Consider the following 25,949-nt stretch of genomic DNA (forward strand, 5'->3'; position numbering starts at 1 on the left):
AATGTTGCTCTCCTCAGTTCAGATATTATTATGGAAGGTTAGAAAATAAGCTAAATCTAAATGTAGACAAGGTACATCACTTATCACTAGTGTTTCGGCTGATTAACAGGTTATGAGTACCGAAATCAGACTAGTTTTACATTATACATACACAATCAATGGCGGTAGACGCCCTATTCTGCCAAATGCAAGCGATTTCTATCTTGACTTACTTACCATCTTTGTCTAGATCAAAGACCGTTAACCCAAATTATTGTGATGTATAGTCCCATCATGTGTACATTTACAAAATAGTTTGATTACCCTGACATTTTTTCCCCTCACATGGTGAACACAGTTTTTTCCCGCATTATAAATAAAATATACAGCATATGTATTTAAACAGGCATTCTAAAAGACCGCTAGGCCTCATCAGCGTTTCAAGGAAGTGGCACAAGGGGTCGCCATTTAATAAAAATTAAGATTTGATGTGTGGGCGAAAACAAATGTCTCAACAGGTGTATGTTGATAAACTACCTGATGTGAATACTGATCGGAAAATCACGGTCGCATCTGTAGTGCGTAAAAAGCACAGAATCTTTATTTACACTCGGGACAGTGTTAACACCACTAAATAAAAAACAGCACACAAATTCAATGACAACAATTTTATTAAGTTTCTTAAGCAAGACCACACAAATCTATCCCCTTAGCCTCAGATTTAGTTGTAAATTTTAAACATTGCATAAGGTCATAAAGAAGTGACCTATCTAGTGATACAAGAATCTTATTTATTGGTGTATTTGAACAGTGGAGGGGAAACAACCGATTCCTTCCCTCCGATTACAAGCGTGATCATCTTTAATCATGCATTACAGTGATCTGTGGCTTATGACTTGAATGGAAAGCAAACTGGACACTTATAAGTTGTTACGCTACAAATTATATAAGTTCGTCCATTGCATGAAAGGATTATCAAAGCCACAAGATAGCTCAAAAGACTTCTTTGAGAAGAAGAAAATGATAATTTAGCTGCTAAAATAGAGGGGTTAAACACCTCAGACCAAAGTACATCAAATTAAGTTACAACTGAAACAAGCAAATCAAACACACACACACACCAAAAAAAAACAACCATGTTAAATCTCTTTGCAGGTAAGTCTCAGGAGAAAATCTAAACCAACCTTTACTCTTATCCAACTTACATAAATGCAAGCTCAATAAAAATGACCATGCCACCAGACAGGGCGGATATCAAGATTGTTAGTAACGCTCAAGAATAGGCTGTCAGAAATGGATGGAATATCATCAGACAGCATGTCTGTGTGAATGTCAGTTCATGTGGAGTGGGGTATGCTAGTTTCCACTGGTGCAGTCACACAAGTCAAACAAATGTTCGCGTGTGTGAGGGAGTGCAAGACGGTACATTAATGGAAGGCTTCAGAATACTATTGCAAATGTAAACATGGCCTAGCGCTGGCAGGAAATAGTCTACTTTGAGTGATCCTCTTTGCAGATGTCAAATTTTGCACTTTAAAAGCCCTTGTGTGTGTATATATATCACTATATCAAAAACATGCATCCATACGTGTTTCCCAGACGTTAGAAAAATTTGTTTTAGTCAAGTGTATATGTGTACATTGATTAAATGGAGGTTTGTGTGCCATTAACAAGTCTGTATATACAAAGTGTGCCAGCATTAAGAAAATTTTACTCATCCCTGACACTAAGTTTAATGTGTACAATACACATAAGACATAGGATTTTGGTCATTGGGAAAAGGCAACACGAAATGATTAGATGTGAATGAAATATCCAATTATCAAAAACCACACATCAAACCTGAAAACAATGTTCCATAAAAAAAAAAGTGTTCAAAAATGCAGTATTTACATTTAACAACATTACAGGCTTGTAAGCAATGTGCAGTGTTTTTTTTTTCCACTGTAGTGCTTGTAATGCTGTGTATAAATCTACACAAAAATGTTTGAAGAATCTATAAGAATGCAAGAAATATACATTTGTCTTTAAATGTAACAGTCAACTTCATAGCCAGCCAAGTATAGCTTTGTTATTGGTTATCAAAAACATATTCCAGGCATGTTCTCAGTAAAAGACACCATAGTCAGCATCAGCTGTTTTGATCCTAACTCTAATCTCTGGAGTCCTGTACAAACAATGCAAAACACAATTTAACATTGTCGAGATTCTCATTTTTAAAGATCCAGTATAAACAACTTCCATTCCTAGTTGTATTTTCTATACAGTGTACAAAACGTGCAGTTTTTTAAAGATTTAAATATCAATATTGAATTTGGATTATTTACATACAAACTAAATCATCTGGAAATGAACAGAAAGTACTTCACCACTACCTCCAAACAATCCCCTACACCCATAAACAGTTCCCCGCAAAAACAAGAAAAGAAGATCATAACCAAGATGTTCCCTCAAGCACACAAAATAAACTACCGGTAGTTAAAGAAAAATTAGGAGTCCATGTGGAAAACAAAAGACTCGCGGTCCTGTGGGTTTGTTTCCTGGCAGGAAACATTTGGAAGAGACGGATGTGTAAAAACATACTGTAAATCTAAATTCACATTCGAAATATCTATGACTACTTCGGCAGTTAACTTTAGACTTTTGAAGTTAGTCTCAAACTAAATTAAAAGAAAAATATGACATTAACATAAACCTGCCCATTCAGAGAGCAAGTTTACTTCTTTAAACTATTTTAACTCTACATTTGCAGACGTCATGAAAATCTTACTTTGATATTTTGAATGCATGTATAGTCAAACGTGCATCCAAATACTTGGTTTAGTCATTATAAAAACAGGCAAGTGAACTTCCTGAAGATATAATTGCTTAATCCCAGAGCACACAAGGTTTGCATGTGTGGGTTAATGCGTTACTAAGGTTGAAGGTAGAGTGCATGGTGCCACAAGCAGCTACACAAACAACACATTTACTTCTCAAGCCAAGAAAGCAAACAAAGTGTCTCACTGTGACATTACCATATTATGTAAATATTTATTCTACATCTCTAAAGATATTTTATTTAGTCTGAGTGAAAAATGACTAAATTTTCATTTCGTAAAGGGGGTCTTCCTGATCTTTTATAAAGGCTTTAAGAATAAGTAACCGACTGCTCTTAAATTAAATAATCACATCACTGACACTTTGGTTTTTCTGATCAGGATGATTAATCTGAGAGTTTACTTACATACATTTTCAACAACTATTTGCTGTTTCAAACACATCAGATGTTTATTGAATAGCTTAAAGCCTCCTGATGAATCAAACCTCAGTAAAACTAATAACCAGAGAAAATATTCCAGAAATGTTGAGTTTTACTTTGAAAAGCCCAACTGTTTAATATAAATCAAAAAATGCATGATTCCCTTCTTAACAACTGTACAGGTACAAGAAATATTTTGAGTTTGATATTTTTGAGCTAGAAAGACCACACTAATCCCTTACCAGAACCTTAAGTTGGAGGATATAAGAATTAACTCCATAGATGACCCTGAGTGAATCATTGGCCTTAAGTGATGACGGCCATATTTTCTAGCAGAAAACATTTGTAGATTGCGATTCCTTACTTTCAAATTAAGAAAAAAAATTGCTGCAAATCGAAAGGAAAAAAAAAGTCCAGTTCAAATGTACAGGCACAAAGTGTCAGTAAACAGGCTTATTTTCATCAAGAAATAATAACAAAAAATGGAGGGAAAACAGAAAAATGAATGCACCCCCTCCCTCCCCCTTTTAAATCTCCATTGCGCCAAACACTCTTTCACAAAGATGATATGTTTGCATCATAACACCTGGCGCTCATAATACTGAGTCCTCTTCACATCCGAGATCCTCTTTCCTGAAGAATCTGCAGAGACCCAAAAAAAGATAGAATGAACAAATGAACACAATCACAGAAAAAACACAGTGTTTTACTCAGTGGTGCCTTTTCTTTCACTAGTTTCTCACTTTATCTGTGATTTACTGAGGACTGCTGCCAGAGTGCATCCTTTCCCAGCCAAGAGCATTTGCTACTCTACATGCCGGGGGATTCAAATGAGCTGAATTAGGTGTAGAGGAATGGGAATATTGCAGAAATTAGGAAAATGGAGCACAGCGCCAGAGAATACACAGTACAAGGTCGTGCAGCCATTCTTGTTACGTGGCTTCAAACTTGGTGATGGAGGGGGCATGCTGCTGAAACTAAGCACAGGAGAGACTAAATGTCTAATGAGGCGAAAAGGAAAATGATTCAAACTGAGACCCTTATCAAGATTTAAAGCTCAAATTATTTTGATGTTAAAGTTTTCTTATACATTCTCTGGATTTGACCCTCTATTCCAAATATGGTACTGTCTGGCTCAAGAAACAAACAAAAACAGATGGTGACAGTCGAAACGACAAACTCAAGTCCCCAAAATGGTTTAAATGTGACAATCAATTATATTTGAATTTCAAGAGTTTGAAAACACATCTGTGCTACGGCAACTTTTTTTGAACTAAATAAAGAAGGCAGAGAAATATTTAATATTAATTTAACTGAATGGGTAGGGGGGGGGGGTCTGTTCACCATGTGAGGAAGACAATCATAACACGAATGTTACTCACACAACTTAAATAAATTGAGCTCTTCACTTGCCAGTAAAAGCCTCAGGAGGAAACATCCAGTTCTTCATCTAGTATTTGTATCTAGAAACCCAAAGTGGGTTCAGATTGAGTCACTTCACTCCGCTTTAAGTCTATCATCAGGTCGAGCAGCATTTGAAAGCCACTGAACAAAGATTTCAGCAACATGAACTACATCAAGGAGGCAAAGGGCAAGGGGGGGGGGGATGGTGGTGGTGGTAGTGGTGGGGGGCGAGAAGCACTTGTAGGCTCACCAGTGAGTCATATCAAACATCAAACCTAATCAGAGTCATTCATTTCATAATCTGTATCTTCATCCTCGCTCTGAGAGGCATGCAGCATGCGGACGGCACAGAAGAAGACAAAAAGGCATGGTGTGAAATAAGATGGAGGTATAAAAATGTTGGAAAAGGAGAAATATTTACTGATGGAGGATTTTTAGAGGGAATTCAAATTAATAAGTGCATTTAATATGTAGAAAACTACAGAAAACAAGTGCATGTTACACAAGGACACCCTTAATTCTTGCTACTACAATTATATTATAAAGTATTATATTACTATACATACACTGTAATACTGGGTCCAAATTTGGCCATTTAATGGAGACAATTTGATATTTCAGAGTCTTCAATGGTAACGTAAAATCAGTCATAACTGAAGACCTAGTTTGGACAACAGTCTATAATGTCTCTCTACAATTGTTTAACATTTAATCTAAACAGCAGCATGAATGCATGTTTAATGGCGTGTTCTTCACATGTGGCTGCCTGTAAGGAGTGGAAGATCCACAGAGGGGTGTTGAGTTTTTATTCCTCGGGTGGCCTCCTGCTTTGCTCACAAAGCCCTCGAGAGAGAGACAGCCCTTACTGACTGCAGCAGCAGTCTGCAGCTGTGTGCTCTCTGAATATGGATGATAGTTGTAGTTTTTTTTTTTTTTTAAATTCAAGTTAAATCTAATGCAAACCTAAAAAGCAGATAGTTAACTAAATTATAAACATAAACGCCTCCTCTGATCACTTGTGGTTAGAGGGGCAGGCTGTTTTTTAACTGAATGATTGAATATTCACAATGTTCGCCTTCACAGAGTTTTCTCATCAATAAACCAGAAGTACTTTCAGTCCCCTAGTGGCATGTTCATAAGTGCAGCGCATATAAAACATTCCACACAGACCATCACTTTCAAAAGCTTTGCGAGGATGTTAGATGGATCTTTAACTGGTCCCTCTTCACACACACTCACCTTGGCTTTCTCACTGGGTTCACTGTTTGTCCCATATGATTGATTGTGCAGCTCCTTGGAGACAACGCACAGGAACTCGGCTTGGTCTTCGTTTCCGTAGTTATAAGAGGAGCCTATGCTGACCAGCTAGAGAGACATGAAAGCATAGTACAGAGGAAGAACCGGCTTTAGTACAATGTGGTAATACGAGCAAAAACGGGTTACTAATGGTGGGAAAACAGACAGAGACAATCGAATAAATTAAAAGATGTGGACAACCAAAGTGCACAAAGTTTTTTGCAACTTTCTTAATATTAAACTTACTAGCCTTCACTTAAAGACGTTCATCCAGGCCAATTTGTGCATTGCCTAATCAATTCAATAAAGGAGGCAAACTCAACAAAATAAGACTATTTTTGCTTTAATTAAAAGGTTGAATCTGAGTTAATGTTTTGAATTCTATAATTCCTGCAAAGCAAATAAAGAAGTGAACAACAAACTAGCTGATAGTCATCAACGAACACATGACTTGATACTGCAGTTGAAACACTTGACAAACATGTTGATCGTTCATTTCAATGATACCATTAACACTCAGATCTAAAGACCAATGCGTTCTAGTTGTAGATGTGGCGCTGCATCTATAAAGCTGCTGCAGGTTTGCACGTTCTTAGTGGAAAACAACTCAAATCTAAATGTCAGTGAAACTGGAAGGATGGTCTGGAGAACTCCATCGGCCCATCTAAATATTACTCACTTAATGATGGATTTATTTGTAAGCAATAATAAACGAAGATCAGCACACATACAGCATGTGTGAAATGTGTCTTCTTATGAATGAGAGAATTTGATATTCCCGTCATCTATTTCTGGTCAAACAAAGGCCTGGAATGGAAATGATAAAATAAAATCATGGTTTTAGTTTTATAAAAAAAATGAGGAGTGGACTCGTTCCTGTTCCCAGAATAACACACAAAAAGACAGAAGAGGAAAGAAAAAAGAAATACATATTTAAAACAAACTCCATACACACCTTGAAAAACACAAGGAACAGGAAAAACGAAGAGCAAGTCCTGCTCATGAATAACTACATTTACTGCTGAATGTTAGGTTTGTGTGCACTGCAGGCTATTTGTATGCTGTCTGCACCCAGGTGTGCAAGTTCAGACATGCATGGCCTCATTAGCTACTACAGTCAGAGACTTGTTGTTAGGCATTCTCTCTTACGTTAGGCACTGACGCAGAAAAAACAAAACAAGAAAAAGGTTAAATAATCGGAAACTGCTCCCCTAGATTCGACTTTTTACACGGCTTAAAACTCAAATGCCTCAAAACCTTTCTGCAAATGTTCAAAGTAAAACACACTTAAATTGTCATAGTTCACTGGAGTCTTAAAGACAGCAGTAGATCGTCAAATCTCCTAAAAGACGCTCCCGAAGTCAAAGTTTTAGGCTTTACCTCCTATTAGACCTGTGCAAGGAGATTAGACAGATTTCATTTCTAGTGGGAAATCCAGTGATCCCACATCTCAGGGATTTCTGGAGACACACACACACATTTTCTGACTTAAAAAAGAAAAACGCTCTCTGAAAGCTTTAAAGCTACAGCTGACCTTTGCTGTAGCCTTAATGTCTGAATCTACAGCACCAGTCTAAAGCTTCCTATTCAAGTAAATGTTGGGCTCTGTGAAAAGGCTTGTCCCAGTAAGCACAAACCAGACGGGACGGCTGGTCTTCGTTAGCGGTACTGGTTAACTGTGTCTTCAGTTTTGAACAAATCGCCAATGGTGTCACACCACCAAAGCACACCCACACAATCACACCTCCTCCTCCTCCTCCTCCTCACGATGGGAACCACACATACGGACAAAATCCATTCCCCTTTTCTGATCTTTCTTTGACAGAGATTGAAAATGAAGATCTAAAACTGAGAATAACCAAACACAAGTACAAATTTTACTGGTCATCTGTTTGTTACATAAGTTTTGAGGTTCAACATGCTGTATTCTCTCCTTCAATCTTCCTCTGGCCTTCATCGGTGGTGGTTTATTTGGCACGATTTCTGCTACTTAACCTTTGAAGCACTCATGTCAGCTTTATGTTGGGCAATTTCTGAAGCTATAACTCTCATGACTTCTTCCTCTGCAGCAAAGGTATGCCCTGGAATTCCTTTCCTGTGACAGCCCACATGAGAGATTTCCTCCAACTGATTGATGGTTTTTGCAACTGCAGTTGAAAGAAAGTTTAGGGAAAATTTCCGGAGCTACAGACCCTCACGTCTAGAAGTAATAACGGACTATCTTGGTGAGTTGAGTGGTTCTTGGTTAAAATAGTCAATAGTATGTAGCACTGCGATCAAGGTAAACAGTGGCTACTTAACTGAAGAGCCTAATATCTCTTTGTCCAAAACAGATGTTTCATAATTTGATGTTTTCAGTATTACAGGGATAAAAAACAGTCAAAATTTAAAAAAAACAAACATGAATGAGTAGACGTGTAAACTTACGTCTGATCCCAAAGACTATTTGTCTATTTAACCTCTAATCAACCTGCACTAGATTACAACAAAGTCCCCAAACATGTCAAACAGTTGTGCAGCCAAAAAGGGTGTTGACAATCTGACAAACTGAACGCAGTATGAAGAAAAGGTATCATGAAATACTCACAGGTGAATAAATGTGTGTTATGTTTTCTGAGTCTCATTGGTGAGCAAGCAGGAGGAATGTACACTGAAAAGGATGAATTTACATTCAACTAATTAAAAAAAAAAAAAAAAGACCAACAGCTATGTTTCTACTCAGGCAAAATGATGGTTGAGGGGTGGGTGTGTGTCTGTGTGTGTTGTACGGACAACATGGGACCATGCAGTGACCAGCCCATGGACAGAAATTAGTGGGACACACCTCTCCACTGTTGTTGGGCAAAGCAGACTCCTCTCCCTTCACCTCCCTTGACACAATCAGCAGAAACTCTGACTGGTGGGCCCGCCCGTAACCTATACTGACAAGCTGCAACAACCAATGAGAGCACAGAAGGATGCCCGAATCACGTATGTTGACATTGAAGAAAAAAAAAAGTGATTTGTTGTTTTGGCTTTTTTTAGCCACTTCCAATATGGAGAATATGACTTCCTGGGTCAATGTGAGCATCGCATCGTGGGGCGGGGGTAGCACATGAAAGAAGGACTATCGCTGTGATTCTGCAGGGGGGACTTACCTGTTCAAACTTCCAGCCATCAGACATGGTGGACACCATCTGTGTCAGCTCCTCCTCCTGGCACTGCAGCACCCGGTAAACATGCTTCACCGGAACCTGAGAGGAGGAAGGAACGCCAGCGTAACGGAAGGTTTAACAGCCATGTCGGATTAATCACCATAATGACTGAACTAGATAAGAGTTCGTATACCTGTGATGTTTTACAGTCGCGTTCCCTGATTTTGTCCTTGACGAGTTTTATCAATGATGTGATGTTGTAGAACTCAGCTTCTTCTAGCACACCTAAAATAGCAGACAAAAAAAGTCTTTTTGGGAGATTTATCCTGCTACATCTCCTCAATAATAATGAAATTACAGTTTCAAATTTGCTAATATACAATCAAATAGACAAAGGAATTGAAATTTTAAAAAGCAAATATTCAACAATAAGTTTAATATACTTTCGGAAACTACAGTTTGATTCAGAAAAAAACTTACATTTCATCTCAGGGATCTATCACACATATCCTGTCTGATTACAATAAACTGGCCCAAAAATAGGAAAAACTACACAAATGTGTAGAATGTGATAATTTGTTAATCTATTATTTTTCCATTTCAAATGATTAAATTTTTAATGTTTCATCAACTTTATTAGCCATGTAGATGTATGCAAATTCTGAAATTTAAAGAAAGAAATTTTAGAATGATCAATCCAGTTCCAAGCTTTCCCTTTGAGGGTACCAAACCACAGGTGTGAACCTCACCCTGATTTAACAGACATTACCTTCCTCTGCAAGATCCCTGTTGAGCACCAGTTTGCCATGCCTCAGGTAGTTAAGGACTGGCCCAAAGTATGTGGGGTCTCTGTCTATGAGATAGGCACCAGTTTCATCCTGGAAAAAAAGAAAGAAAAGAGGCCAAGGATGAGAATCACATGTAAAATTAAAACGGTATTTCCCAGAAGACAACCAATGAGCAGGCGTATGCTGAAATCGAAGCCTAATCTGTGGGGGAAAAAATATCACTGTGGTTCAGTGGATAAAACTCTGGGGATGAAAATTACGAGGTTAGCTCCTGTGCAGATAATCTCTACAGGGTTTGGAAGGACGTGTGAACGTAGAGCAGCTTTGGGACATCACTTTACTATTCCCAAAGGCCTTGGGTTTGATTCTGATTCCTTCACAACCGTTGGGTATTCCCCTATTTCTGTAAGTACTGTGATTAGACTGCCGTGGTCTCGTGGGGGGAAAGGAGGTTAAAACAATTGGAGCAGAACAGAAAAAAGATTTGAAACAGAAGGCTGACTCCGCTGAGAGGAGCAGGAAAAAGCACCTTGCTTCACAACTGACAATTACAGCCTCGTCCGGTCAGCTCTACTCGTCCTAACAAATGGCACGAAGGGCAATTCGAGCCACAAACCATGAAAGCTGAGACAAGTACACTGCTAAAACTTGTTTCATATGCCGTGAGTCAATAGTGAGTCCAACTTTCATGACATTTACACTCAACATAGAAGAAAGCCTGAAGCAAATTCTGTGCTTATCCTCAAATGTTCCAGGATGTTTGATTTTCTATCATTCAAGAAGGAATGCTTGCAAATGAGTTATTTCTAAGATGAATCACACACTTACGGCCTAAAAAGTAGAGTCAATACCCAGTCAAGTGTATCCACAGAGCACATGCACATTGATAGATGCATCATTACGACAATTCTATAAGTGGGTTTGAATGAAAACCATCAATCTGTCCGATAATGAGGAAAGGTCCCAATGCATTTTCTTCAGTAATGGATCTCAACACCCTTTCGGCTGGCTGACCTCCTTTCCAAAGCAAAAATATCTAATCAGAGCCCAGTGGAGCGCTATTCTTGTCTCGCTGCTCTGTGTCAGTTTCGGATATTTCCAGAAAGAAGTTTCAGCCCCTGAACAGGTGGGCCTACAAACAGATGCTCTGAGCGGTGAATCTCCCTTCCTACATTTAGTTGAACGCTTCATCCAAATGCATGAAGACTTGAACAACTCGTTCCCAAAGTCTTATCAAGCTGGGTTACGAAAAGGTGAGAGGTTAAAATGCTTTACTTGCTGATTGTTTTGACTGGTGTCAAAATCATTCATTTAGTTTAAAAAAAAAAATCTAATAGAAAAAGAATCCCAAGAAATCATCACCTTCTTCCATTTTAACTGATTATTTTCTCCAACCAACAATCCAAAAGACACTTCAATTGCCATCATTAGTGACAGAGAGAAACAGGAAGTCCTTACATTAAGAGTCTGGACCTGGAATATGCTTCAAACATTATCAAAATATGTTTTTTATGATTGAAAAATCAATTTACCAAATTAAATTAACATCAGTTTAGCAGCACAACCACTCATCATGTTATCTCACAAGGTGAGGGAAGCGGTTAGTGGTGGTAACGCACCGCTGAGCCGGTTTACCGACCACAGCACAAGAAAATACAAGCAGGAATTAATTGGCAGTAATTATTGTGTGGATATAGTTTGACTTGAAACTAACATTGCTCTTGTTTGAATGAAAGTCCCACACAAAAGAAAATTATCAAGGCAATGAAGGACTGGATAATAACTTTCTTGACTCAATCGACAAAACAAATATTGTCTCGTGATAGTACCTCATGAAATACATAGAACGTCAAAAGATACTAGCATTATCACAAAACATTTCAAATGTATTAATATTTATTTAAAAAAAACATGGTTGTTTGGGGTCCCTTTATCCTTACTGCAAACAAAAACACAAGATTAATTCACAGGTCTTAAAAAAAAAAAAATGTTATTGGTGGAGTGCAGAGGAAAGACAGGAGCCTGAGGCACTGCCTGGTTCAACATGGTAATGTAAGGAACTGTGGAGGATATAAGCTAGTTTGTTTAGGCTGATATTGCTATTATATTTACATACATTATGTTCAGTAATTATCCCATCATAAGATTAATTACGCATCACAAACACTCACAAAAAAGTTTCAACCATCCATGCAGGTGTCTTGAGTGTAACTGAAATCAGCTTGGGCAACCAAAATTTTCAGGAGATGTCAAGTTTCAAGTTATTTCAGTCTCCAGAGTTGTAGCAACACAGAGGGAGAAAAGTGAGCCTGCATGCTTTCCAACTTCTTGTAGTGAATTTGAGAATAGCGGGCTTGTTTGTTCTATTATGGAAATGGTTTACATCTTCATGCGAGTATAATCAAGTGTTTACCTTTTCATCGCCTTCAAAAAACAGTTACTTGTATTCACGAGAACATTTTTCTTTCTAAAATACTGAAAACCTGAATCTTGACAGTATTTTCTCATATCAAGGAAAGCAGAAACGGGGCGACACAATTGGAAGAAGCACAGAAGAAAAAAAAATTAATCTCAAATGAATTTTATTTGCTTTGGATTTCAGGGTTGTAGATCCTGTGCATGCTGGCTCCCTCACACAGCAGAGTCACGGTTAATGCTATTAACATCTGTGATGCTTCAATGCTTAAAATTACAATACTGTAACACACGCAGTTTTCCTCCTCAGGGACTGGTCATGACTGGTCATGCTTTAAGCTCGTTTCTGGTGCTCTGATGCATCTACAGGCTTAGGGTGACAGTGACCCAGTTCACAGGGAGACGATTATGACGGCTCCGATAAGAGCCCATGTGCACAAAGCGACCATTGTTTAGAGTTTAAAACAAAAGGACACATATCTGGGGGCCATTCTGATTCTTTAACTCATAACAGGACGGATTTCAGTTCCACACTCTACAAACGAAGCTATTCAGTGCAAAACTTTCAGGTTTCTGTTCAATCACCTTCGTGAACACAAACAGGGAGTAATAATCTTCCATTGTTGAGGCACTAAATTAAATCAGTAAATGGTACCTCGGTGCCCTGATTGTAATGTTGTGTCCTACGTGAGTTTACTCATGTTTGCAGATGACTCTTTTCTCCACAGTTTGAGACTGAACTTATCTTTCCATGCTGTCTTGCTTTAACAATTGTTTAAAAAAAATGTTCTGTCATCTCAGACTGAATCCTGCCATTACCAGTGGAACTCAGTATTGTTTACCGTACACACTGCTGACCTCAGCATTGGCAGCCTGGAAGTGAGAATCATGGGAAATATGAAGTCATTGTAAAGAATCAAACATGGCAGCTCTATCGCAGCTCATGCATGCCGTGTGGCTACAATGTGATTCAGTCTGGCAAAAAACAGTCAGCACATTAACAGTCGCAACGCTTGTCTGACAAGAATGGATTTACATTGACAATGGCTTATTATCAAAGTTCACAAAAGATAATTAAACACAAGTGGTCTCTGCAGCAGCCTCTGTAATCATGTAGCTTTATTAACCTTATAATTCTCAGACAAATAGAACACATCCTCCTCTCAAAAAATGCCATGGTGACCCACCCTTCACACACACGCACGCACGCACGCACGCACGCACGCACGCACGCACGCACGCACGCACGCACACACACACACACACACACACACACACACACACACACACACACACACACACACACACACACACACACACACACACACACACACACACACACACACACACACAAATAAGGCTTTCAGTAGAGACTTCACAGTAAATTCTTTAAATACACAGGCCTCTGCATGTTTGCAATAATGGGTCTACACTAAAAGCTTTCAATCCAATTCTTCACTAATTCGAGCCAGACAGCTGTGGGGATATTCGCTTTATGAATTCATATAAGCTTTCAAATAATATCCCAGATGGAGACCAGTATTTCTAAAAGAAATACACTACAACTACAGACAATGAAAACAAGCAACACCCTAAAGTGAAGCAATTCCAGTTTGTTTTTTTAAAGGCCAAGAATTAAAACAAATGAGAGCATTACTAAACGTTGCTTGGCATGAACTGCAGCCAAGCCAAACTACTGCAGAAAGAGTACGTGAAGATGCTGCAGTAGATCTTCCCAGTCACATGACTGTAGCTACTTAGCCAAGTGGAAGTCTGATCCTGGAAGATTAGCAGACAGGAGTCCCCCTGGAATACGAGCAGTAATGGCATAGTAAAAGAGGCCTTCGTCTTTTAAATAATACAAACATTGCATCACAGCTATATCATATGAAACTAGTTCAGGATATTTAAAGCTGTCGTTTGAATGAGTATAAGCTTTCACCAAGGCTGGGAGGAATCTCTCGCCTTCCTACCATTACCAACTGAGCAAGGCAACACCAATAGTGCATTTTGCAGAGCAATTTACAATGGAAGAGTGCTTCAGGCAGTTAAGGGAAGGCTCCTTTGAAAAGTCCTCTAAAAGCATTGCTGTCGTGATGAAAGCCAGTTTAAGTAGCTCCACAGCTAAGCTGGCAAAGCCAGGGGAGGAAAATGAAACTGCAACTCTGAGTTTCCTCTACAACATATATCACAAAAAAGAAAGAGAGTGAAGTTCTCACTGATGACCTACCTATAGATCAGAATAAAATTTCAGCTGGTTTTAAATGCAGTACAGCCAGGACAAACAGGCATCATTCTTTATGAATACATTTGTTTAGCCTGATAAAACCTTGAAACATGTCTAACTTTCCAAACCACATTGCAGCATCATGCTGAGGAGATGGATCATAAGACATACGACATCACTGTTGCCTTTGACAGTCTGTTCAGGTGAGACATACAATCTGAATCTGGCATTAAATGTGACCAAATTTCTCTAAGACAAGCCACAAAGAGGACTTTTCTGGGCAGGAAATTGATATGAAAAGAACAAAGATGTTAAAGGAACAAGAATCCTTTGCGATAAGGTGCTTGAAAAATTGATGTCGCACTCAGAGCTAAAAAGCTGGGTCTCTACTTGAGACATCCAAACTGAAGTGTTTTGAGGGCAGGAGTCTGTAAAAGCGAGATCTCAACCTAACAACTGATCATTTTTCAAGTAAAGTAGTACCCGTTTATGATTTTGCAGCATGAACGAGTAAATGAAAACCAACAAACTAAGCAACAATAGTGTCATCCTACAATGAGTGAGAGGAAAATTTGTATTTAAAATATCTAAAAGAAATACTTTTAAATAAAAAAATGTGTTGCGGTCTATTTATAGTACTGATTAGACATGGTTATGCACATCCTAGCACTTCCAAAACTTTCTCCCTGCTCTACCCCAATGTGCAAAACAGGCTCCAGTCAACAATATGAATAATGCAGTCCTCCTCAAGAGTCCTGCAGAAGCACATCAGCCTGTGTGACGGAGAACTGAAGCACTCATTTCCTTGGCTGGGAAACAATACGGCATTCACCACAAAGCAGTTCTATGCTTATCTTTTTCACTACTGAATTTCCTATCACATGTACGATTGTATGACTAAAAAAAAAAAAACCTGTTTTGCCAAGTTGCACATTAACTGATTGTGGTCACATACATAGTTTAAGACTCTGTGGCAAGTGTAGCATAATTTATAACCCATCATTTCCGGGGCGCAATCTTAATCTTGCAGGAGAGAGGTACAGTAATGACATGAGACTCTGATACATACTTAAGACAAGGGATTGAAACAGACTGATCCATCGCTCACGGGAGGATCAACTGACAAAAAAGCAAGCTGATTATTTAGAGATTAAGATATTTGCATGAAAACAAGAGATGAGCCATAGTCTCAGCTTAGTATAAAGAGGGGCAGAGGTGAAGATTACAATGTGCAAGTTGGTGATAACAATGAGCAACGGGGCAGTGAGTTGAACATTAAAGAGCCGGGACTGTGTGCTGTGTGGCAGATGGACAAACAGAAGAGTCTGCATTTGGAGCATTGAGGCCATTTGGGGAAAAGAGTGACTGGACGTCAGGCTCCACGTCGTGACAGCAACACCTCACCCCACTTGGCACTGACTTGTGTGCTTATTAGGGACGACTCACCACTGCCACAGAGCCTGATAACTGAAGAGCAAACAGAACCAAGTAACATACCAGCCTCGGGAGAAAGAAGAGACAAAAAAAACCCCACAAAATAATGGAGCAATGAAGTCCTATATGTACAACCCACTTAAAAAGTTAATTATAGTTTCAATGCCTGCAGACATTATATTCAGTGGATTGACAAAAGAACCATTGACAGTGTGATAATAGCGTAGCAATAATGTGGAAAAATCTAACTGTGTGTAACAACCATTTATCTGGTTGTCAAAAACCAACTGAAGGAAAACATACAAGTCATATTTAATTAAAGTTTCAGCAAATACGCTACATAATTGTTAGCAGTCTCCAAATACACGGAGACTCCAAGAGTTGTATGGAAACTTGGAAAAAAGTTTCCCCACTACTGATGCGTCGACCTGATATTTCAGATTATAACGCGGTAACAAGATTAAACAAAAAGTGTTTTAATAATCAATATTTGAACTAATATTCTCATGTAACCATAAGACCCAGCGCATTCTCTTGCTGAACTCAGCTGCTCACAAAAGCATCAAGATCGGATGTCATGTGGTGACTGTCGGAATCTAGCTAGCTTGGCGGGCTAACGCTAACTAGCCACAAAAAAAAAAAGAGTTTTCAAGAAGTATGAAAACATTGACTTCAGCATATCTGGGAAGAACACCAAACACTTTTGTATGTGCGATTATTTTCAAACAAAATTCCTGAACTATACAGTTAGCAAAGAAGCTAATTCAGCACAAAATTAAACAGTTATCCAACTGCGCTCCCAACTCTAGCCCTAACTAGCCGGGCTAGCTTAGCATTTACCTTGTCAGAGTCGAGCTCGGGATCAGCTTGGCTCAGTCTGTACAGAAACGATTTGGGATCTCGACACAGCGTCTGTCTCGTTGTTAAAAAATACGTTCCTCCGACGTTTAATCGAATCCATTTCGACGCCCCGACGCCAGCTGCATGGTTTCTCTCAGCTGAAGAATGAGCCAAACACCTCCGGTGGACGGAGCCGCTCGTCTCGGAGCTGTTCTCGGCCATCCCTCTCCTCGTCTCCTCCGCCCTCGGCTCGGCGCTGTAAGACCGACAGGAAGTATCTGAACGGCGGCCACCAACTCGGGAGTCCACGATTGATGTAAAGCAGGCTGCCGGCGCCTCAGCCACTCCCACCAACCCACTCCACCAGCAGCGGCTGACACTTGCATAAATTATTTAAAAAGAAAGAAGGTCCTCCCCGATTTGATCTCCTGACGCAACATGATGGAACAATCATTTCCTTAACCCGAAAATGTCACAGTCCACAAAAGAAAAAAAAATTCTTAATATTGTTTACAGAACTGAAGAGACAAAAATGGGAGTTTTACAGTATCGATAACCAAGTTGTGTTTTTTTTACTGTGAAGTTTCCATTAAAGTGATTTTCACAACACAATACAGATAATGGGCACTTTATTTACATGCTGAAAAATATGAGATGCCATTGCCACTGAATGCTGATGCTTTCACTCTCCTGACTATAATAGTCAACAGAAGACAGGACACATGGCTTTATTTGTATGCCTAAATCCCTACATGCTTTAATTACTGGACTATCAAGCATTAAGTGGAAAATTTATCATTCAACATCTACTGACCTAGCGCACAAATAATCAGAGAGAGAATGAACAGATTCATTAAATTATCAGAATATGATTAAATCACTGAGCAAATAGAAAATGTATGATATAGTAAGAAAAATGCTGTAAAATATTATAGTTTACAATAATTATTCACATTCAAAGGCTTTACATCTCAATACATACACAACATGGCCCCTGAACATGACTTCAATCCAAATATGATCATATATTAGAATTTAAATAACACAGAATGAACTAGAGGCTAAACAATAGCCATCAAATAACCTTATACAAGAATAAAAATACAAAAACTGTATCCTAATATCATTGCATTACTTGCTTCAGATTTTAATAATACATCATCTGTACATCACAGTTCTAGTCAGTTACAAGCCAGGTAGAGTATTTCAGACACAATGTAACTGACTGCCATCGACTTGATTCAAACAATTTTTATAACTAGAGGGAAACACTTTTTCTAGTGTTTACTCAACTTTATAGACAGATACAGCAATTTCAACGGTTATTTGGATCAGATAAGATATCCTTGAACTGACATCCAACCACATCGAGCCCTGGGCCACAGGACCAGAGGTTCCCCTTCACCTATACTCCAGTCACACACTGCACACACTGACTCAGCTGAAGGAAGAGGACCATTGGAAATTACCTTAAGGGAATATGTCAAAGTTAAAAGTGTTATAACATGTATCGCTTAAAAAAAAAAAGGAGCACAACTTAAATCAATTGAATTTCTATTAAGCCAAATGCCAGAAATTAAATAAATGGGCCGGAACCCATTTAGGCAGTTCTGCCAACTTGTCCTGGGAGTACAGCTTTACTGTGATTGCTTCTGTGAATGATAGATGTTTGTTTCTGTTGAAGGTATTCTGTTCAGCATGGGGTGGGTCAGCACATATGATTTTTGTACGTATGGAAGATGAACAAACTTCTCACCAAAAAGGAAAGTGAGGAATTCACACCATAAAATATAGCCAGTGAATGGTACAGAACAGCCAAATTATCGAATAATATTTACTATGGTTGCCAATGCAGTCAAAAAAACCCACCTTTAATCTTGAATAAACTATATCTCCAGTGCCCTAGGAGAGAGAAGCAGACACGGCTGAGCTACAAAACTGGCCATGCAGGAAAGATAAGAAAGCTATGATTAGGAAGTACAAGCTAGTGGCATGTTTACCCACTCCTGTTAGCAATACATCCTCAGTAACAGCATGGAAGGCTCACACTCATACAGAGATTGATTCAAACCCACGTCTCAATGCAGAACAGCACTGGGCTTTGTTACATCAAGACCTTAATTGGACTGCAATAAGCAAGTACCAAGAGACATTAAAAAAAAATTAAAAAGAAAGAAAACTCAAAAATAGTAACATTCGGGCTTTGACAAAAATATATAGGATTTAAATTCGGTAAATGTGTGAGACTGAATCAGCTTACAGTATCTGTTACAACTATGGAGTATATGCATTAGATGTGGGATGTGACTACAGCTTGTACATACAATGGAGGATTAGGATGTGGCTTAAGATATCAGGATAGGCTCTGGTTGATAAAAGCTAGATTTTGTGTCACTGTATCATTGAAGCAGGAAACCAGTCCTTTCACTTGAGATAGTTCTAGAGGTACCCAAGCTTGTGTCACTCTACAGGGCAAGCTTGCCCTTTTCTTCCCCCCTGCAGAATGTACAAAAAGCAGATGTGCATGGTGGCAGTCTTTTCATCCATACATGGAGAAATGTAATTGAAGCCTCACAGAGAGCACAAAGAACAAGCAAAGCAACCCTGAATCCAAAATTGTACTTTTCCCATGTTTCTACTCAGGAAAACAAACAAAGTCTAGATGCCAGCGTCTCTAAGAGTTTGTTTACATTGCGATGATGAAGGGCACTAAGGAGGGTGTTACTCTGCTCAGTGATTGGCCTCAGAGCAAGAGAGGATTGGCCACACAAGGATTTGTGCTCCTATAGGCCAGGGTTTTGGTGCCTTTGATAGATCTTTCTCCACACTTCCTGGATCTTCTTACACCATCTGTCAGCATTTCCGCTGGGGTCCATCAAATAGTATGTTCGATTAGGCTGCAAACACCAGTGAAATAAATGTATTTTAAAAAACTGAAACAAGATTTCAGTAGGCAAAATAAAAATTGAGGCAAATCTGCTATAAAAAAATTAATTATTTTCTTGTACCGTGTGAACAAAGAACGTTTTGAAGTTCTTGGCCTCAGGTCGTAGCTCTAGGGACCAAGGAATCTCCCCTTTTAGGACCTTGTTGACAGGATCCACATAGTACAGGTGTGGTCCTTCAGTGAGAAGCAGCTGTCTCCGTCGTGCAAACAGACCCTGCAATAGTATACCACAAGCCTTGAGACATACGTTCACCAACTGAGGGGGTTATAAGGCCTTTCACACTTCCCGAACCACAGCAGGGAATTCCCCTTTACTTACTAAGTAATACTGCTATAGCCCAAGAGTGGGAAGTGACTTGGACAATCTGCTCCTATTTCATTTTAAACACAACTATTGTACTCTAACCATTTGAAATTTCTTAATTTAAAAGAGCTCCTCAAATACAAATTGATTATTTTTTTAAATATATAAAGCTATAAATAGAAGTTAACAAACAAATTAAATTCAAACACCTTCCGTTTATCCACTGGGCCCATTTTCAGAATCAGGTTATTCTCCACAAACTGGTGCCTGTAAAAATAAGTAGCAAGAAATTAATGGCATCCCTTCCATTTGACTCATTAAATTTACAATCCTCTACTTCACATAGACGAAAATGTTGACAGAATTGAAACACTGAAGGGTTTTACCAGGGGTTTCCAGTGGTTTGTTTGTCCAGCAATAGCTGCTTCTCTTCTTCAGTGAACTGCAAATCCAGCTCAAAAGAGTTATTATCTAGGTCATGGATGTACTGTTCTATGTTGCTGCTGGACCTCTGTGGGGGTGTAGATTCGTGTGGCGACAGGGAGTGTGACGAGCTGGACTGGGCCATCTGCATGTTGCTGAACTGGCTCAGGAGATCATCGTACTGGAATGAGACAAATATTCAGAAATAAGCTGACAATTCTTCATCATCTGGGGGTATCTACGCAATTCAAAAAGTACACATAAGTTGAAAGAATGAGAAAACTAGACTACACATAAAAGTTTAGTTTTAACTTTTAAGCTCAAGGTTCAGTTTTCCATTACGGTAATTGCATTTGACTGTTCATTTGCGTATGCAGTCCTGCTCTACAGTGAAACCACGCTGGTTTTATATGGTGTTGCTGATAGCAACACATGTGTAGACATGATACTGCGTGCTCTCATCCTGATGAAATGTCTTACATTTCCATAGCAGTCCTCATCATCCTCTGACATGGCTGGTAAGTATGGGGTGAGCTTTGGAGGCGTCTGTATGTGAAGGTCACTCCAGGAGATGGTGTCAAAGAAGGGGTGCTGCTTCAGAGGGTCGTACCCTCCCATCTCTTCACATCCAATGCGCTTTGAAGGGTCCTGTGACTGATACAAAACACAAAAACGTATATAATACAGATATATGTGGTATTGCAGGGTCTGAACAAACATGGAACAAATAACTAAAATAGCACAATAATGTGCCCACAGGTAATATGTAATTGCATTGCTGTGATTAAGAAAGCCAACTGAACTGTCAGAAAAGCCTGAAGGCTTCAGAAGCTTTTCCTACAAGTCCAGGAGACTTATTCAACATGGAGACTTGCCATGAACTGGACGACTGACAATCTCCACAGACATTTCACTGTATCTCATGTCTACAATCATAGTAGATGACCTACCAAAAGCTGTTTGACAAGATCCTTGGCTTTGGGAAAGAATTTCTCTGGGAATTCATACTCCAGTTTTATTATTTTCTGGAATATTAGGTACTCATTTCTAAAATATATGAAAAACAAGAGAGAAAAATACTTCATGAGTATGGGTTTCAAGAACATGACATTTTAATAAAGAAATGACTCATGTTTTAACTGTTTTCTATTAAATTTAACCCACATAAGTATTACGGAAATTTATTAATACAAATATACAATATCAAAAGCAAGAGCTAGTACAATGAGGAAATACCTAGGTTATTACCTGAAGATAACTTATTAGCAATGTAATTTTACCATCCCTTACTGGAACATGATTAATAAGAATGAACTGTACCGTGATAAAATCTCTTTAGTACTCACCCAGCTCTAAATGGTGGTAAACCAGCCACCAGCTGATAGATAATACATCCCAAGGCCCACAGGTCAGAGCTTAAGATAGCAAGAGAAATATAACTTTATCTCTATTTATCTTTTAATCCGTCAAATATAAAAACAGAACAATATTCATTAGCAGCTACATCATTTGCACAATAAATAAAAGTATTTACCTCTTGCAGGCTGATTTTTCTGTTAGCAGCTCCGGAGACACATACTGTGCTGTTCCGACAAAGGAGTTTGCTCTCGCTACCAAATGATTCAAATAAAAAGTAAATTATATGAAAAACAAAGTGTTGATATACAAAAACATTTAACATATATGTTACTAATATGTTTGTACACTCAAATTCAGAATTACAACTGAAATCAGGGCTGTGATGATACCTAGGTTACTGTCTGACGATAATTGTTTTGCTGTCCCAAAATCTGTTATTTGGATGTGCATATCTTCACTCAGAAGAATATTCTCTGGTTTCAGATCTCTGCAAAGATGAAAAAAGGTGCAAGGTGATGAAGGAAATTACAGGGTTGTCAAGAAAACACAAATAAGAACTGAAAAATCTGTGAATAAAAGAGTCTCTTACCTGTGTATTATTCCCTTGTTGTGTAAGTATTCTAGAGCACAAACTATTTCAGCTGAGTAGAATCTAGTACAGGTCTCATCAAATGAACCAATTTTACGAATGTATTTCAAAAGCTCTCCATTCTTAGCATAGCTGAGACCAAAATCTGTTAGTTTTTAGTTAAGGAACAATGCCTACTCATCATACTAAGATGATCTCTCCACCCAGCTAAATACAGGAGCATCCACTCTCTTCATGGAGTATGGCGTTGTATGCTACTCTGTAACAGCAGTCTCCTGTTCCTTGACAGATCTGTTGATCTGGCTATCAAAAGCCTGTGTTCAAGTGCCGACTATATCAGTCAGTTACAGCTTGGTGTCTGGAAAGCTAGTCTGACCAACCCTTTCACCACTATTGCTACTGGCCCCTATGTCAACAGGGTCAAAATTACTCTGCAGCACTTCAAATTTGAAAACACGGTGATAGCAGACAGTGTACAGCCATGCCTCCAACTCAGACGGTTGCATACGCCGTTAATGTGTATATAGTTCAACCGCAGCATGGCGTTAGCATTAATGTCTAGCAAGGGCACGGTTTCTTTTCGAGGGGTTTACAGACATACATGTAGCTATGGAATACATCACTGGGTGGAGAGATGACATCACACTGTTGTTTTTCTCTGTGAAGATGCTGTGAATGTTACCTAAAGTTACCACAATTTAAGATCTTTTGACACAAAAATAACAATTAAGCTTTTATGTAACATGTATTGTCCAGTTATACTTGCTTAAGGATACACAACTTCTCATCATCTTGAAATGTGAAGTAGAGCTTGACGAAGAACGGATGATCTAGATTTGACATCAAATCCCTTTCTCTTTTCACATACTGGGCTTTCTTCTCCTTCATAATATGGCGCTTCTCTAAAATCTTAACTGGATAATAGAGAAGAAAATGTGAAAAAATAATTATGAAAGACTGGTGTTTCAATTTTGTTAGACAAGTTTAATTTGAAAAATTCTCGAGTTATTACTTACTTGCATATTCTTTCCCTGTTAACTGCTCTCTTGCCAAGACAACCTTTGAAAAAAAAACAAAAAAAAACAAAACAAAATTGTATCTTATACTGAGGGGAAAGTCTTATAATCTTTGTATGATCTGTTCTGTCAAATCTCCTCAAATAAACTCAGGATGACTCATCCAACAATCAAAAGAATGCAAGCGTGTAGTAACATCTTCCCAAGTATAATTCAAAAGCAGAAAGCAAGTTACATACTGTTGAGAAGGAGCCCTCTCCAAGGATCTTGCCGAATCTGAAATCCTCTGGCTTCTTCTTCCGTGGCTGAGGGGCCTGGATAGCCGACTGTGTGCGGAGGTCTGAGCCCTGGTTGCTGGCAGATGGTCCAACAGTGCGGGCTTGTGAAGTTGAGCCCTCCATGCTAGGACAGTGGCTACTGCTTGCGCCTGGGATAGCAAGTGGCGAGCAGGAGTCAGGGTGGTTTCTTACCATTGATGGATGCGAGCAGGAACAGATGACAACGCTGGGCTGAATGGGCACAACATCATACTGGAAGACAAGACCATTTAGAATTTGTCAAGCAACAAGGTGATGCCATGTCCAAGTGTTAACTACTAAAGAGATATGGAGATCCTGAGCATGTTTTTTAAAAATGTAATATTCACCTTTAATTCCCTAAAAAGTGACAACTGACAACACATAATTCAACCCTTACCTAACCCTTGCTGCCATTTGCTAAGCATTCTGAACAAGTATTTAAATGATGTGAATCAACAGTAGAAAAGGACAACAGTGAGAGCTGATATAAATATCAATTTGTATTTATTTTATAGGACACATTTTTGAATGATCTTGTATCATCCTGTAAGACAATAAATTTAGAAATTGCTTTGCCACAAAGCATCAGAAAACACATACTTCCAAAACTTGGACACTATAATATTATTCAATAAATGGGAACAAACACACATTTTGAAATTCAAAGAGATAGTTTCTTGCATTCTGTGCTGCAACAGACTGTATAATATAAACAAAATGGTCCATAATGCAAGAACTTGTCCAATGTATTCCATAAATGTGCACACTGTTCCCAAAAGGATATTGGACGAATTGGACATTAAAATTAATACAACTATGTATTAAATCATTCCAGGGTCGCCAGCTTTAACACTTTGTAAGATATAACTTGATTTCAAGTGAGACCACTTGAGGAGCAAAGTCTAATGTTGATAAGGGAACCCATCGACATTGATGATGCCGCTGCTGAGCCTGGTGGTCCCACTAGCTAATGTTTAAGTTTACTAAACTATGTCAGAATGACTACTTTCATGTACCCGCTGTACGTACTACCATGACTATACTGAAAACAACAAGTTTGTATGAAGTGCTGATTTGGCTCAGCCATCAACTCCTATTCATCACAGATCAGTTGGCCTAACATTAGCTTCTTCTCATTCAAAACCAAGGTGTGGCCATTTAGCCGTTTTATTCAGACCTGACGGTGTGGTTGACAATTGGTCACATTACTATCTGCTGAGCAATTACTACTAGTCAACTGATTAATGGTTTATAGAAATGCAGCTAACATTCAACAAACGTAGAGTTCCAGGATAACAACAGGCCTGTGCGAACTTTCATTGCTAACCATAGCCTGTTAGCTAGCTAGCGTTAGCTCCTGCTACCTTATCAAATAATGCCGACCATCATCGACAGCGAGTCCTAAACTTGACGCTAACAGTCACTCAATTAGCTAACGTTAGCAACAAAGACATAACTAACTTCTGAACCTCGTGTGTTGTCAAAATAGCGTTTATGCATCATGTTCAAAGCGGACAACCTATCATTGATACCTAAAATTGAAAGATAATGGACTGACATGCAGACTACACAGCGATAACCTTAAAAAGCTTTCTTCTAACTACAGGTGGAACGTAATCAAGCTAACCTTAGCTTGTTAGCTAGCCGTAACATCGATCGAAAGCGCGAACATGTTTAACTAACGTCAGTCAACTGATAAAGCGTCTAAACAAGGGAAATATTCACATCCTATGAGCTTAATGAGACATTGTGTGATGTTATATTAACATATAATGACTTGACGAAACTTTAAATATGAATAAAGCCATGAATTGGAGAAGCCGAATGTTGCTAACATTAATGTTGTGCTAGCCAACATTAGCGTGCTAACATTGCTATGAGCCGTAGTGTTAACCAATATTTGCGGATAGCATCGCTCCTCAGATGAAGGCCCGACCAAACTATTTAACTACTAGCAGCCACCACACCAAACATATCCGACACGGGCTTCGAACTGTTGTTCATGTCAAAGTAGCAACACTTACCAGCTGACTTGTAGCTCTTGCCATGGGAGTTTTCCTTGAATATTTATTTGGAATAAAATAATTAGAGAAGCTCCAGTAATGGCTGCCTCTGCGCCTTCATTTTCGAGCTGTGACGTCGTTCCACAACAATGTTACCGCAGGACAGCAGAGGAGACTCCCGCTGTGTCCGCCCCCCTCGCCACATTTACAACCTACTGAACTTCTTCTTAGTAATAAGCATCCACTCAGAA

At 38.9% G+C, this 25,949-nt stretch overlaps 2 protein-coding genes across 3 annotated transcripts; both read right to left on the reverse strand.

Moving 5' to 3' along the window:
* Positions 1–638: 638 nt before the first annotated feature.
* Positions 639–17,111, reverse strand: kctd5b (potassium channel tetramerization domain containing 5b). 2 transcript variants are annotated; one of them, XM_068305814.1, is made up of 7 exons: positions 16,759–17,111; positions 9,824–9,932; positions 9,248–9,339; positions 9,058–9,153; positions 8,745–8,849; positions 5,864–5,989; positions 639–3,862 (listed from the first exon to the last, which is right to left on the reverse strand). In XM_068305814.1, exons 1-7 carry the CDS (start codon positions 16,978–16,980, stop codon positions 3,833–3,835), a joined length of 780 nt encoding a protein of 259 aa, XP_068161915.1. In that variant the 5' UTR covers positions 16,981–17,111; the 3' UTR covers positions 639–3,832. The 2 variants fall into 2 exon arrangements, with proteins under 2 accessions (XP_068161915.1, XP_068161916.1); XM_068305815.1 differs by lacking the exon at positions 8,745–8,849 and having other exon boundaries at positions 16,759–17,109.
* A 259-nt stretch (positions 17,112–17,370) lies between these two features.
* pdpk1b (3-phosphoinositide dependent protein kinase 1b) lies at positions 17,371–25,857 on the reverse strand. The gene is made up of 14 exons (XM_068305105.1): positions 25,720–25,857; positions 23,636–23,926; positions 23,397–23,439; positions 23,157–23,294; positions 22,381–22,525; positions 22,181–22,278; positions 21,967–22,042; positions 21,779–21,847; positions 21,383–21,479; positions 20,913–21,086; positions 20,396–20,613; positions 20,219–20,276; positions 19,767–19,919; positions 17,371–19,655 (listed from the first exon to the last, which is right to left on the reverse strand). Exons 1-14 carry the CDS (start codon positions 25,741–25,743, stop codon positions 19,542–19,544), a joined length of 1,698 nt encoding a protein of 565 aa, XP_068161206.1. The 5' UTR covers positions 25,744–25,857; the 3' UTR covers positions 17,371–19,541.
* Between the last annotated feature and the right edge of the window lie 92 nt (positions 25,858–25,949).

This window comes from Antennarius striatus, chromosome 21, assembly GCF_040054535.1.
Source record: "Antennarius striatus isolate MH-2024 chromosome 21, ASM4005453v1, whole genome shotgun sequence".
Taxonomy (NCBI): Eukaryota; Metazoa; Chordata; class Actinopteri; order Lophiiformes; family Antennariidae; genus Antennarius; species Antennarius striatus.

What these genes read in the sequence shown, in the direction of transcription:
- kctd5b (XM_068305814.1), bottom strand. Translation starts at nt 16,980, where the DNA reads ATGGCCGAGAACAGCTCCGAGACGAGCGGCTCCGTCCACCGGAGGTGT. An exon ending in GCGACTGTAAAACATCACAG is followed by an intron (nt 9,154 to 9,247) that starts GTATACGAACTC and finishes TCCTCCTCTCAG; the next exon opens with GTTCCGGTGAAGCATGTTTA. An exon ending in AACCCAGTGAGAAAGCCAAG is followed by an intron (nt 3,863 to 5,863) that starts GTGAGTGTGTGT and finishes GGGTCTCTGCAG; the next exon opens with ATTCTTCAGGAAAGAGGATC.
- pdpk1b (XM_068305105.1), bottom strand. Translation starts at nt 25,743, where the DNA reads ATGGCAAGAGCTACAAGTCAGCTG. An exon ending in ATGAGGACTGCTATGGAAAT is followed by an intron (nt 20,614 to 20,912) that starts GTAAGACATTTC and finishes GTCTCATTCCAG; the next exon opens with TACGATGATCTCCTGAGCCA. An exon ending in CAAACCACTGGAAACCCCTG is followed by an intron (nt 20,277 to 20,395) that starts GTAAAACCCTTC and finishes TTATTTTTACAG; the next exon opens with GCACCAGTTTGTGGAGAATA.